Source organism: Rhinopithecus bieti, unplaced genomic scaffold (genome assembly GCF_001698545.2).
Source record: "Rhinopithecus bieti isolate Rb0 unplaced genomic scaffold, ASM169854v2 scaffold_13262, whole genome shotgun sequence".
Classification (NCBI taxonomy): Eukaryota; Metazoa; Chordata; class Mammalia; order Primates; family Cercopithecidae; genus Rhinopithecus; species Rhinopithecus bieti.
The window spans coordinates 5,615,320-5,630,493 of NW_016808004.1; the positions used below are offsets into that span (position 1 = coordinate 5,615,320).

The 15,174-nt window shown below is 43.9% G+C and overlaps 1 protein-coding gene across 2 annotated transcripts in view; it reads right to left on the reverse strand.

Moving 5' to 3' along the window:
- Positions 1-1,224: 1,224 nt before the first annotated feature.
- Positions 1,225-15,174, reverse strand: part of KBTBD12 (kelch repeat and BTB domain containing 12) — a 79,157-nt gene continuing 65,207 nt past the window's right edge. Inside the window, exons 6-7 of one of the 2 annotated variants that reach the window (XM_017885148.1) lie at positions 4,705-4,887; positions 1,225-1,343 (exon numbers count right to left, since the gene is read on the reverse strand). In XM_017885148.1, coding sequence (XP_017740637.1) covers positions 4,706-4,887 — 182 coding nt within the window. In that variant the 3' untranslated portion in view covers positions 1,225-1,343; position 4,705. Of the gene's footprint in view, positions 1,344-2,421; positions 4,091-4,704; positions 4,888-15,174 lie in introns of those variants that run through there. The other variant, XM_017885149.1, reaches the window with a different exon arrangement.

Consider the following 15,174-nt stretch of genomic DNA (forward strand, 5'->3'; position numbering starts at 1 on the left):
CTTTATGTCTCTTTGGCCGGGATTGTGCCACATGGCCATGTCTAACTAACTCCTGGTAACGGAATGGGATTGTTATGTTTATTGTTATGCCTGGGTTGTGCTGGGCATATAAGCTGGGTCAGGGTCTTGTGTCTGTAAATGAGGAAGAACAGGGACACACCCGACTGTCTGCTAGGTAGGCAAAGTGGGTGACAGGACTCTACACCCCAGGGCCTCCTCTCCTGTCTCTTGGTGCCCCAGGTGGGCCAAGGGTGAACAGCCGAAGCCACTGGGTAGTGGCTCTGTTTTAGGAACACTGATGGAGAGGCAGGTCCCCTTGTCAATAGGGTACTCCCTGAAAGATTTTCTGGTCTTTGATTTTGGCTGACTGGCCATTCTTTTCTGGACAAAATTCTGGCCTTTCCCTGCTCTCTGAATCTGACAGCAAACACAGACATCCTCCATCCTGGGCTGCACCCAACCCACACTGTTGTTCTGATCTCACTGCTCAGGTTTGCCCAGCCTCCCCCAACCTTGGCCCCCAGTACACGTCTTGCCAGGCTGCCGGGCCTGCTCCACCCTGCTCAGTGGCTCTGGGCTGTGGATGATGTTCTTAGAAGACTTCCTTGCCTGAGACCGTGTTGCCGGGGTGTAAAGACCCAACTCTCGGTGTGGCCTCCAGGTCTTTTGTGAATGGTGTCTACCTTTTTGATTTTTTTTTTTAGACGGAGTTTTCATTCCTGTTGCTGGAGTGCAATGGTGGGGTCTCAGCTCACTGCAACCTCTGCCTCCTGGGTTCAAGTGATTCTTCTGCCTCAGCCTTCCAAGTAGCTGGGATTACAGGCGTGCACCACCACACCCGGCTAATTTTTGTATTTTTACTAGAGACGGGGTTTCATCATGTTGGCCAGGCTGGTCTCGAACTCCAGACCTCAGGCGATCCGTCTGCCTCAGCCTCCCAAAGTGTTGGGATTACAGGCGTGAGCCACCGTGCCCAGCCTCTCCCCAGTTTCCTGGCTGCCCTCTTGTGCAGCACCCTGGGGATGTCCCTGCTGCCCCAGCCATCTCGCAGCCCTGCCCCAGGCCTGCTGCTGCTTGTCCCCTGGCTGCCACTCCCCAACTCAAGGGACCCTTAGCATCTCCTGGAACGGCAATGTGAAAAACAAAATGAAAGTGATCTTTTATTAGTAAAAATTTATTCTGTAAGTTCAGATGTGAAGCATTTGCTCATTATGAAGTCAGGGAGAACAATGCCACCATGTTGAACACACTGGGACAGGCTGTGGTTGACAGCTGCAGGCTTCTGCCAGCCTAGCATCCAAATTACTTCCTTATTGTGTTTCCTTGCTCAGTGTCAAACAATCCTGTCACAAAGATAAGAATGAGCAGATAGTAGAAGTTTTGTAAGAGCCCATCGTGCAGTACTGCAACAGCCTTCTATTAAAGTGAAAACAGGAGTGATAGGAATATATTTCAAAGTTGAATTTCTAACAGTATCTGGCTGCAGGTGGGGAGGGTCATGTTTTTAATTGCAAATACAGAAGTCAGACAAGAAGCACCAAGAACCTAAAACAGGCACTAACCCAGGCGAGCAATCTGTTGTATGGAATCAAAGAGAAATCAAGATCAGACATCTGAAACCTGTGAAGCAACAGTTTCAACCTCAGGGATTCCTCAGAAGAAGTTTGAGAAACCCTGCCCTTGCTGCCTGCCTCCCTTCAGTGCTAAGCCAGCTCCTGGTCACTGCCATCCTGGCTCCAGCAGAGGTCATGCCCCTTCTCAGTCCTCCCTCAGCAGTCTCTGGAAATCTCCACTGGGACACTGCCCAGACCTCGCATTCGACAGGAATGATGTTTACCCATGTATCTGGCCTCCCACAGGCGGATGATGGTCTCACCCAGTGTGACCCTCAAGTGTCTCTGCTGAGCTGCCGCAGGGCTCTGAATGTGTCCGTTGAGGATATTAGGGGCCTCAGATCCGAGTAAACCCTTGCTTGACTCTCAGCCACCAAGCAACAGGGTATGAGAAATTAAGAACCATCTCAGCCAGGCACAGGGGCTCACACCTGTAATCCCAGCACTTTGGGAGGTTGAGGCGGGCAGATCACGAGGTCAAGAGATCGAGACCTTCCTGGCCAACATGGTGAAACCCTGTCTCTACTAAAAATGCAAAAATTAGCTGGGCGTGGTGGTGGGTGCCCATAGTCCCAGCTACTTTGGAGGTTGAAGCAGGAGAATCACTTGAACCAGGCAGGTGGAAGTTGCAGTGGGCCGAGATCGTGCCACTGCACTCCAGCCTGGTGACAGAGAGAGACTCCATCAAAAAGAAAAGAAAAGAAAGAAAAGAAAAGAAAAGAAAAGAAAAGAAAAGAAAAAAGAGGGAGGGAGGGAAGGAAGGAGGGAAGGAAGGAAAGAAGGAAGGAAAGGAAGGAAGGAAGGAAGGAAGGAAGGAAGGAAGGAAGGAAGGAAGGAAGGAAGGAAGGAAGGAAGGAAGGAAGCATCTGAAGCCATATGCACATCTGCCCCTAAATCCCAAGGGACTGCACCAAAGCACTGAGTCTGTTTTGGGCACCTTGCTTTGGGAAGTGCTGACTGCAATGATAATGACAGTGATGATAATAATAGCAGCTAAAATATGCTTATTATTTCAATATTTCATAGACACTTTGCTCAGCACTTAATCCTCACACCAATCCTATAAAGTATGTATTAATATTTTCCTTCAACTCTGCATATGAGGGAAACGAGGCTTTAGAAAGGGCATCTTGCCCGAGTTCACATGGTTAGCTAACTAGCAGAGCTGGGGCTGGAGCCCAGATCTTGAACATCTAGGAGATGTGCCATGACATGCCAACAAGGCCTCCTTGAGCCAGGGAGATGTGGCAGCTTTCTGGACTGTTCAAGCAGGTGGAGTAGGCCCAGTGACTCTGTGAAGAGGAATGCAGGGAAGTGGAGGCCCTGCGGAGGCCATCCTCAACCCTGGTCGCCAACAGCCAACACAGCAGCTAGGAGGAACATCTTTGTATCAAGAAAAAGAACGCACAGATCAATCATGACCATCCACTGGGGAAAGAGTAAGCTCACTTTAACTCAGATTCCTGGACATGCTCGGGGCCCAGGCCCTCTGGCTGAGAAACACTGCCCCATGCTGGCCATCCAAAATGTCACCCACATGCCAGGTACTGTGAGTGCACTTGGGGCACAAGTGCGAAGAGAAAGGCAGGGCCCCCACCCTCCCAGAGTCGAGCCTACTTGGGGCCAACCTACGCTGGGTCTCCTGGTCCCTCTCCTTGGTGGCAGAAATAGGTTTCCAACAGCCTCCAGTTTTGGCAAGACCTGCTTGTCCTGCCTGGTGGGCAGCTGGAACCTGGGGGCACAGGCTAGTGGTCATCACAGTCACACAGCTCAGCACCAAACAAAGCTGTCTCTACTTAGGGTTTGTCTCCCTCTGAATTTACTGACCACTCCTGCTTCCAAAAGAGCCTTGTGCAATGTGAAACTTTTTGGAGAAGTTGCTGAAGAACAGCTATGAAGATGCACTCATTGACTCCACTGTGCTTCCAGAATTAGAGATGGGAAGTAAGATAGACGGACTTCCCATGTGTCATTTAAATGTCGTTTCTAACATATATTTTGGGAGTGACTGTCTTCTGATTATGCTCAATTGTGGGCTGAAGTGGGTGGCTCCATCTTTATTGCAAAGGCCGGGCCACGGGGGTGGCAGCAGCTGGAGGAGATGCTACTTCCTCTGTCCTCAGCCAGAGCCTCCTCTGTCCCTGGCTTGGGTGGCTTGGGCCAGTCCTGTTCAGCCAAGACTACCCTACAGAAGGTCGTATGTGTCTGAGAGGTGGGCAAAGGCAGCCTGGGTAAGGCCACTCCAGGACACCCCCTGCCAGCCCCAGAGTGGACCAGGCTCCACCTGGAGTGGACAGAAAACCCCACATTCCTGTCCCGGAGAGAGTCAGCCCAGGGCAGGATTCTCTGGCCACTGTGGTCTGGCTTGAGTGTCTCGGCTGTTAGGGGCTGGTAGCACAGCTAGCCCTGGGCTGGGTGGCGTTGCTTCAGTAGAAGGGGATTCTGAAGGAGAATGGCCGGTGTTTATAAGACTGAAGCTGGAACAGAGCACAGAGAGAAGTCTCCCTTAACTCACTATTTTGAGACAATTAATTCCCTGGCTTACAGACCAGGTCCAACTCCTCATTCTTTCAGGCACTGGTCATCTAGCTACAACCTATTTTTCCAGCCTTGACTGCAAACCCTGTGCCCCAGGCAATCTGGCCCAGCCAGGGTGCTGCAGACAGGTACGAGCTTTCCATATCTGGGCCCTTGCTCGGCTGTTGCCATGAACTCATCATCGACTGCCCCCATGGGACCGCTTCCTCCTCATCCTTTTGGGGCTCCAGTCAAAGGTCTACTCCTTGGCAATGCTGTGTGTGAGTCCCCAGCAGAGTGAGACCCTCCATCTGTTGCCCTCCTGTGGCCCTGTGCCCCTCCTGTGGCCATCATCACCTCTTCCTTGTAGTGTCTCATTTACCCTATCAGACTGGGAAATCCCTGAAGGGAGACTCCCCATGCCCCCCGCCCAGTGCCCAGCACACACTGCTTCTTCACACACAGGCCACTACGCATGCAGTGCATATGACTGGCATGACAGAGATGCTGTGGGCCCTCTCCGTTCTGAAAGCCTTGTTTGCAGCCACAGTGGGAGGTCCTCCAGCAAGGTCACCTCAGTGCTCATTGCCTTCTTCCACCAAATCTGAAGGCGGGGGGATGAGGTCTCGGGGATTCATCCTGGCCACCAGGCAGACATCATAACTGTCATGCATGAGGACGTTGATGGCTACAACATTCCACTGGTTTTCCCATGGGTCCAGTTCCAATATTTCTTTGGAGATAACCTCATGGCGATCTGAAAAACAGCAAAGTGGGAAGACAAAAATCTTATGTGGGTATTAAATTCAGAGGCCATCAGCACCATACTGAGTAACTTCCTCCAAAAGGCAATATCTTAGTCCACTTGCTGTTACTGTAACAGAATACCTAGGACTGGGTAGTTTATCAAGAAAAGATATTTATTTGGCTCACAATTCTGGTGGCAGGAAAGTTCAAGACTGGGGATCTGCATCTGGTGGGTGCCTTGGCTGTTTCAACTCATGGCAGAAAATGGAAGGGGAGTGGGTGTTTGCAAAGAGGTCACTGGGACAGGGAAGGAGTAAAAGAGAGAAACCAAGAAAGCTAGATTTTTTTTTTTTTTTTTTTTTTTTGACGGAGTCTTGCTCTGTCACCCAGGCTAGAGTGCACTGGCATAATCTTGTTCACTGCAACCTCTGCCTCCTGGGTTCAAGCAATTCTGCTGCCTCAGCCTCCTGGGTAGCTTGGATTACAGGCACGTGCCACCATGCCTGGCCAATTTTTGTATTTTTAGTAGAGACGGGGTTTCATGATGTTGATCAGGCTGGTCTTGAACTCCTGACCTTGTGATCTGCCTGCCTTGGCCTCCCAAAGTGCTGGGATTGCAGGCGTGAGCCACGTCGCCCGGCCGCCAGACTGTTTTTAACAGCCCCCTCTCCCAGGAACTAATCCATTCTTATGAGAGCCCAAGTTCACCCCCAAGGGAGGGTATTAATCTATTAATGAGGGATCCATGACCAGACACCTCCCACCGCCACACCGGGGACCAAATTTCAACATGAGTTTCAGAGAGAACAAACTCAAATCACAGCAGGACTTAAGTACCAAAAATTAATTAACAACTGAATAAAGATACTTTAAATGGAAGACAGTGTTCCTGACTTCTAAGAAATGAAGAAAGGCCACGTTCACAATTCAGTCAAAAAGTATTCAAGAAGTTCTAATAGGGCATGCCATTGTCTCCAGATGAAAAAGTGTTCCAATGCCATACAAATGATTTAGCAATGATGCGAACAAGGGTTGAAACTGCCCTATTTCCACCCCCATAGAGGAAGGCGCGGCTGGAGTCATGTGGCCCTGGGCTAGCGCTGCCCTCTGAGCTTGTGTTTGAGATAGGGACGCTGTCAGCTGGGGTCCTGTGGAAACACAGCACACTCCACCTGGGCAACATGAACGGTTCAGTCAAGGGACCTTTAGAACACTGTGAGCAGGGCTTAGGAAGGCCCATGGGGGATGGCACGGTACCCAGGACTAATCACAGCAAGGGGCTGTCACTGTCCCTAGACCTGGAAGGCGAGGGAGTGAGCACTGGAGCTGCAACAGGGGACCTGTCTGGGGAGTAGCACCTGGCTTGGGCAGAGAAAGACGGACATAGCCGTCCTCAGCAGGGAGGCAGCAGGGAGGGCAAATACCCTGCATTTTTTTCTCTTTTTATGGGCAAGTCAGGTGCAGGCAAGGGAGAGGCTCAGGAAAGCAAGGTTTCTTATCCTCACAGATCCCAGAGGCAGGAGGCAGAAGACAGGAGTGAGGGGAAGGTGAGAGTCCAGGCAGGGGAGAGTGGACACCTTAGGACTGGCTGGTTTGAATAATTTCAGTGGGTGTGGGACAGGAGTGGTCTCTAGTTGCCTGGTGCCTGGCCCTGGGATGACTAAGGCAGAGGCACACTGTCTCCTGGGGTGTCGGGGCCAGACAGAGGAGGTGTGGCTCTGGGCTGGCTCGTGTGCACAGCAAACACATGCTCTAGGCAGAGCCCTTTCTTGTCCTTAAGGACTGTCCAGCCTGCGGAGGGCAATCATTCCCCAACCAGAAAGGCCTCTTAAGATGTCAAAGCATCACAATCTACATAAAATTGTAAATGTTTACAATATACCCTGACTCTCCTTTCTTTTCACCTAATAATTTCCTGCTCTTTCCTCCTGCTAACTGAACCAACCAGAAGCCAGAGAGGAAAGGAACCATTAATGCTGTCTATAAAGGCCATCCTGGAAGGACACAGCGAGAGGTGGGGAAGGGTAGCGGGTGAGTGTGGAGGGACAAATGGAAGATTTCCAGCTTGGATGCCTATTTAACAATTTTATGATAACTAAAGAACATCATGTGTGGAAAGTGCCCAGCCTAGTTTCAGCATGTGGAAGTCAGTTTTTGAAAATGGTCCGCGTGTGCTCATAAAGGATGTATATCCTGTAGCTATTGGCTGTGGTGTTCCATGTGTTCATTAGGCCTTGTTATTCAACCCTTCCACATATTTGCAGGCACCTGCCACCACTCCAGCTCATTTTTGTATTTTTATTGCAGACGGGGTTTCACCATGTTGGCCAGGATGGTCTCAATCTCCTGACCTTGTGAACCACCTGCCTCAGCCTCCCAAAGTGCTGGGATGACAAGTGTGAGCCACCGTGCCTGGCCGAAAAGACAATCTTTCTCACACCTGGGTATGTATCACAAGTATGCTGGAGAAAAAGTGGGCACTTTTGAGGAAACCTGGCAGGACACTGGATTACAGAATTTGTTTCCTCCAAAACCTAATGAAATAAATCCCCAATCCCCAAATATACTTGAACCCACTAACCAATCTCAGCAACATCCAAAGTGGGATAAACGGTTTTTAGAAGTAATTCTATTTCTATCAGAATCTGTTATGTTAATAATAATGACTATTTATTGGATAGTATTAGGTGCTTTAAATGTATGATCTCATTTAGTCTTTTGAACAATCATCTGCGAAGGATTTATTATTTTCTCCATTTTGTAGAAAAGGTAACAGGTCCAGAAAAGCTAGTTAACTTGCCTCAGGATTGACAACTGATACATGGCAGAACCAGGCTCTGAAGCAGCACATGGAACAAGCTGTCTTAGATAGTCTAGAATCTGGGATGTATATCAGACAATAGTAAGGGATTATGTGCATAGGTGTGAATTTCGCACAGTAGGTATATTAAAATATCCATCCAGTTAGAGATGGATATTAGTGTATGTCTTGATAAAATGACCTGATTATTAGATTTGTTTTAAAGTACTCCAGTAAAGAAAAGTAAAAAGAAGAAAAAAAAAGTACGTTTGGAAATAAGAACAGCAAAATTGTTGAAATTGGTGTGGTCAGATTGACTTAATTGTATTATTCTTTCTAATTTGGTATATAATGTGAAATTTCTAAAATGAAAACCAACCAAAAATCTAAAACAGAATTTGTATGATTTTGATTGGATTTTCATTAAATTTATAAATCAGATTGGGAAAGGTAACATCTTAACAGTTTTCGAATCATGCAGCATGATATATTTCTCAATTTTGGGAGTGGGAGAAATGTTTTATGTCTTTCAATGTAATTTATTTAAAATAACCCATTGGCTGACTCAGAGTACTGCATTCCTCCTGGCCACAGAGGGGTGGTTTATGGATGGAATTATAATCCAATCAAAGACAACTACACTTGGCCGGGCACGGTGGTTCACGCCTCTAATCCCAGCACTTTGGGAGGCCAAGGTGGGCGGATCACATGAGGTCAGGAGTTCGAGACCAGCCTGGCCAACATGGTGAAACCCCGTCTCTACTAAAAATACAAAAATTAGCTGGGCGTGAGGGCACCAAACTGTAGTCCCAGCTACTTGGGAGGCTGAGGCAGGAGAATTACTTGAACCCAGGAGGTAGAGGTTGCAATGAGCTGAAATTGCACCACTGCATTCCAGCCTGTGCGACAGAGCGAGACTCCATCTCAAAATAAATAAATAAATAAATAAAATAAAGTAACCCAATGATTACACTAGCAGTGCCAAAACTAGGGAATTCTGTTAGACCTCTTACCTCAAACCAAAAATTTTGAAATGTGCTAGAGACAGATTAATTTGAACCAAGCTTGTTTTATCTTCTCTTGTTCTATCTTCTTGAAATGGATACTTAGTTCCTTTTTTTCATATTTCAATGTCTTCTAACATGTGCACTTAAGGCTATACATTTCTTCCGAGTACCTCTTTTTAGAAGATTTCTGGTGTAGTTCAAATTCCTCCATAGTTTGCAATCTCAGGCCTAAGTTCTGCTTTAACCCAAGACTTATTTAGGAAAATGTTCTAACCCCTCCAGCTGAGTGTATGTGTTAGTACACGCATGTGCACTTGACTACCCTTTCACTGAATGCTTCTAATTTAATTGCATTATGGACAGCACATATTGCTTCTATAATTTCTATTTTGGGAAATATATTGAGATTTTCCTTTGTCCTAATTTTTTGTTGTTGTTGTTCAAGACGGAGTTTGGCTCTTGTTGCCCAGGCTGGAGTACAATGGTTCGACCTCTGCCTCCCAGGTTCAAGCAATTCTCCTGCCTCAACCTCCCTAGTAGTTGGGATTACAGGCATGTGCCACCACACCCGGCTAATTTTGTATTTTTAGTAGAGACAGGGTTTCTCCATGTTGGTCAGGCTGGTCTCGAATTCCTGACCTCAGGTGATTTGCCCGCCTCAGCCACCCAAAGTGCTGGGACTACAGGCGTGAGCCCCCATGCCTGGCCTCTTTGCTGTAATTTATGGTTAGTCAATGTATGTGTTCTATAAGTGTTTAAAAGGAAGGTATAGGTTTTGTTTGCTTGGCATATGTTTCTATATTTCTATGACATTTAAGTTGCTAATTATGTTGTTTAAATCCTTGATACCAGTGCTGTCCAAGAGAACTCACTGTGATGAGGGAAATGTTCTGTAATCTGTGCTGTCCAAAAGAGTAACCACTGCCCGTATGTGGTGTGGAGTAATTTGAAATGTGGCTAGTGAGACTGAGGAAGTGATTTTTCCATTTTATTTAATTTGAATTAGCTTAAGTTGAAATTCAGATAGTTGTAAGTGGCTGCTGACCATTGTGCTGTGCTGGGCAGCTCAGTTCTGGATCTCTTTTTGCTTTAGCTTTAAAAAATCAATTAGATCCATGGATTTCTGAAAAAGTCCATGCAAATTTTGTGGATTTATCCATTTATGTGACTGTTTCCAATAGTTTCTGCTTTATATGTTTCAAAGTTGTGTTGTTAAATGCACAAGGGGTCATGCCTGTTATTTCGGAGTTCTTGGTAGCTACAACAGAAACCAATGTTGGCCGGCTTTAGCAGAATGGGGATTTATTGGAAAGAATGCAGTTCTCCAGACTGAGGAGAGGCCCAATCTGGCCAGAGAGCCACCACTGTTCCTTCACACTGCCTGCTGCAGCTGGTGGGCACAACTGCTGGACACACTGCTGACTCCTCTGGGTCCTGGAGTGAGAAGCTGCTTGGCACAACACTGGTACTGTCTGTCAGAGGGTAGCTGGGGAAGGCCCCGCTTCTGGCCTTCCAGTGGGAGCAGGGCACTGCATCCACTCTGAAGGGAGAGGGCTTGGACAATGGATGGCTCAAACAATGACAGGTGTCTGGTACAATTGTGACATCTTCTCAATTATCTTCCCACCCAGGTGAAGTAGGCTTTCCCATCTCATTCACTGCACATGTCTTAGAGTGCATCTTTTATCATTGCCATGGCTGGGTTTTGCTTTGTTTTGTTTTAGTTGGATGAAGGCTTTCAGTGTCCTTATTCAAATTAACGCAGGCTGGACTTTTTTTAAAATTTCAGAATAGATGTATTTTCTGCATTAATTTGTTCTTTTCATTGTTTATTAGGGAGGGTTTTTTTTTTTAAACCATGTATACATATCACATCTTTCTTAGAAATCTCTTTATTTGCAGGGATGAAAATCATCGCATTAATGCAAAGTAAAGAAGCTCATCAGAGAGTTTTCTGAACTGTGAATGAGAGTGTGCTAGTTGGCAGATCTCTCCTATGGCCCCAGAGATGAACTCTCAGGAAGAACACACATGTCACCGTTTCACCAAGAATAGCCTGAAGACTTTGTGCATCTTCTTGGGGTCATTCTTGGTGCTCTCCTAAGTTTTCACCCCAGCAGAGTTCCTGAAGCGCTGCTTTAGGAGAGGAGGCCAACTTTAGGAGAGCATACCAACTTTATCCCTGTCTTGCTTAACTTATTTTTCTGTGTTTATTTTCCCTTCATCTTGTTTCCTGATTGACTTTCATTTCTGTCTGGCTGTGTTTGATGCTATGTGTGTTGTATTTGACCTTATTGTGTTGATGATGTGATGGCCCATGATAAGCCATCTTGAATCTCATTCTGTCTTGCCTGAGTGGGTGCATGAATAAATCACTTTAGGAGAAAGCGATTGGTATTTGTAACCACCTATTTATGTGAGTTTGGGTTCTTGAGGTATCATCCACTAACAAGGAAGAAGAAACAGGAGGATGAACCCGTGTTAGCGCCACTCAATTCAGTTAACTTTCCAGAAACAGGCACACTTAAAGCACTCATTAAATCAGTCAGGAAACTCTCCTGCACCTTGCCACTCCAATAGTAAGCAACTTAAAACACTGTTTTACAGGAAAACAGGCACAGATACATTATGGAATAAATGAGAAATTGACATGTTTTCTTGAGGTAAATAATAAGGCATCATAGAAATTCCCTGTGTATGGTAGGCTGCCGTGGGCCGCACCTCGTGCTTTTTAGGGAGTGCTCTCTGTTGCTGGAGGTACTTCAGTGGGGAAGTTTGAGAAACAACCCTTTAGTTTAAATTTCATCCTTGAACTCAGACTATCAGAAAACTGAAGCCATCGGGTGCTTTTTCATCCCATGTAGATTTCCTCTGACTTGCTCTTTGGTGAAATACTAACTTGCTATTTTGTTTATTTTAGGAATATTATTGAGAACATTTCCCACTACCCTATGTGAGGCTATGGGGAGAAGTTTCTCTCATGTTTAAAAGATGTGTGTCCTCTAACAAGGGATTTGTTCTTCCCTGGAGGATACTGCAAATCTGTAACAGAACATTCTTTTCCTTTTTGCTCTGGACTCTCGTGAGATCAGAGATAAACTGGTGTTCTGTATATGGCCACTGCATAAGAGCTTTGGGGCATACTTGCATACCAACTTTACCTCTGTCTTGCTTAACTTTTTTTTCTGTCTTTATTTTCCCTTCATCATTTCTATCTGGCTGTGTTTGATGCTATGTGTGTTGTATTTGATCTTATTGTGTTGATGATGTGATGGCCCATGATAAGCCATCTTGAATCTCATTCTGTCTTGCGTGAGTGGGTGCATGAATAAATAATAAACCATACAGCAAGTAACTGACCCCAGGCTAACTTGGCTAGCCCAGTTGGTTGGCTTGTCTTTGAGTAAGGGGTGGTACCTACCCTCCCTAGTGGTAAAGGAGCTCCGTGTCAGTGAAAGAGGCAATTTAACAGCCCCTGACTCAAACAAAAAAGGGAGCATCATGACTGTCACAAATGGGCATGACCAGCAGATGGCCCTGGCCAGTGGAGGAGGCTGATCATCCACCAAGTGGGCAAGAAAGAAACAAATGAATGTCTCTATGTATGTAGTTGCTTACCTGCAAAAGAAATGGAGCAGAGGAGCACAGTTCTTTATTGTTCTCTAGCGTATACAAGCATAATTATAAAAGGCTGCATAGCAACATTCTCTGTGTATGAATTTAATTAATCACAGATTTTATATTTCCATCAAATTAAAAAAATGGATATGTAAAGTCACTTTTTATTAAGGGATAATTGGTATTCCATGTAATAGATTATAAATGAACTCTAACTATTCTGGGTTTATTTATAAGAATATAGAGTGTTTTATGCATCAAGTCACATGTAAGAGTTAAAACAGGAAATGGTTTAGACATTTTCAGAAAATGCATTAAGCTTTCTTTAAGCACAAGTGGAAGGCCTATGCGATGAAATTATCTGACAAAGGGTTAGGCCCTCGACCAGCAAGTTTGGAAGAGTGCGGTAGTCTACCAGTGTGGTTCAAAAGCTCAGCCTACACATATGTATGTAGACACAAATTCTGGAATTGCCATTCTGAGTACCTAGGAGGGTATGTCCACTCAGCTTTTTATTATTTTAAAAATTCACATACAGTAAAACTAACTTCTTGGGGAGTCTAGAGTTGCCAGAGTTTAACACATGTGTAGATTTCTGTAGCCACTATCATAATCAGTTTCATTCCTCCAAGAAACTCTATTCTCTGTCCCTGTAGTTTTGCCTTTTCTAGAAAGCCATATAAACAGAATACCATATGTAAACTTTTGAGCCTGGCTTCTTTGACTCAGCAGTGTCTCTGATATTCATCCACATGGTGGATGTTTTATTTGTATGTCCCTTTTTACTGCTGAGTAGTATTCCATTGTATGGTTGTACCACAGTTTTTTATCCATTTATCTGTTTAAGGACATTTGGATTGTTTTCAATATTGGCAATTATAAGTAGAGCTATCGTAAATATTCATGTATCAGTTTTCATGTTAATATAAGTTTTTTTCTTGGGTAAATACTAATACCATGTGCTGGGTCATGTGGTAAATATATTTTAACTTCATAAGAAATTGGAAACTTTTTCAGGGTGGCTGTACCATTTTGCATTCCCACTGGTAATAACTGAGAGTTTTTGTTGCTCCATGCTCTCATCAGCTCTTCATGTTGTATTAAAAACAGCCATTTGAATAGTTGTGTAGTGATATCTCATTGGATTTTAATTTGCATTTCTCTAATGACTAATGTTGTTGAACATCTTATTTCACATCTATATATCTTCTTTAGTGAACTGTCTGCTCAAATCTTTTGCCCATTTATTCATTCCTGTGTTTGTTTCCTTACTGCTGAGTTTTGAGAATTCTTTCTATGTTCTGGATAGAAGTTTGTTGGATGTGTGGTTTGCAAATAGTTTTTCAGAGTCTGCAGTTATTCTTTTCATTCTCAACTGTCTTTTGCACAGCAAAAATTTTTTATTTTGATGAAGTTCAATCTATCCATTTTCCTTTATGGATCATGCTTTCAGTGTCACATGTTAGAACAATTTGCCTAATCTAAGGTCATGAAGATTTTCTTCTGTGTTATCTTCTAGAACTTTTAAAGTTTTATGTTATATTTAGATCCATTATGAGTTAGTTTTTGTGAGGTATAGTCTATGGTTCTTTTTTTGCATGTGGAGGTCCAAATGTTTCAACATCATCTGTTCTTCATAGGTGAGTTTTGGTACTTCATGGCTTTGAGGAATTTGTCCATTTTATCTAAGCTGTGAAATTTATCTATAGAATTGTTTGTAGGATTCCCCTTATTAGCCTGCTGATGTCTGTGAGGTCTGTAATAATACTCTTTCTTTCATTCCTGATTATTGGCAATTTGTGTCTTTTCTACTTTTGTCATTTTCAGTTTGGCTAGAGGTTTATTTTGTTATTTTTTTTTTTTTAGAAAAAACAGTTTTTGGCTCATTTATGTTCTCAATTGTTCCTTTGTTTTTAATTTCTGCTGTTATCTTTATTATTTCCTTTCTTCACTTGCTTTGGATCTTTGTTTCTCTTTTTTATCTAGTTTTTTATGGTAGAAGCTCAGATTGTTGACCTGAGACCTTTATTCTATTTTTGATTTTGCTTAGTTCAAAATATTTTCTAATTTCCCTTGAAGCTTCCTCTTTGGCACATGCATTATTGGAAATGTGTTGTTTAATTTCTGAGTATCTTCCTGTTATCATTCTGTATTTGATTTCAAGTTTAATGCCATTATGGTCAGGGGGCATTTTTTTTGTGGTTTTAATTCTTTTAATAATTTAAGATATGGTTTATAACTAAGATATGGTCTCTCTTGATGACTGTTCTGTGTGCTGTTGAAAAGAATATGTATTCTGCTGTTGTTGGATGAAGTATTCTGTGAATGTCAATAAGATCCAGTTGGTTGGTGGTGGTGTTCAGTTCTTCTATGTCCTTGTCGGTTTTCTGAACTACTTATTCTATTGTTTAATGAAAGAAGAACATTGAAGTCTCCAACTATATATATGAGTTTGTTCATTTCTTCTCCTTTCCATTCTATCAGTTTTAGTTTCATGTATATTGAGGCTTTTGGTTAGGTGCAGATACATTTAGCATGGCTATATCTTCTAAGCAAATTAATCATTTTATCACCACGGAATGTTCCTTCTTACCCCTGGTAACTTACTTTGCCTCATATTAATACAGCCACTCCATTGTTCTTTTGATTAGTTTATGCATGGTATGTCTTTTCCCCTACTTCTACTTTTAACTTACTTATGGCATTCTATTTAAATTTGATTTCTTATAGACAGTATATAGTTGGGTCTGGTTTCTTTATCCATTGTAACAATCTTTATCTTTTAATTAATTTGTTTAGACTCCAGATGCAAGTGAATGGGTGTAGGTGTTTTCCAATAAAAGTTTATTTATAAAAATATTTATTTTAATAA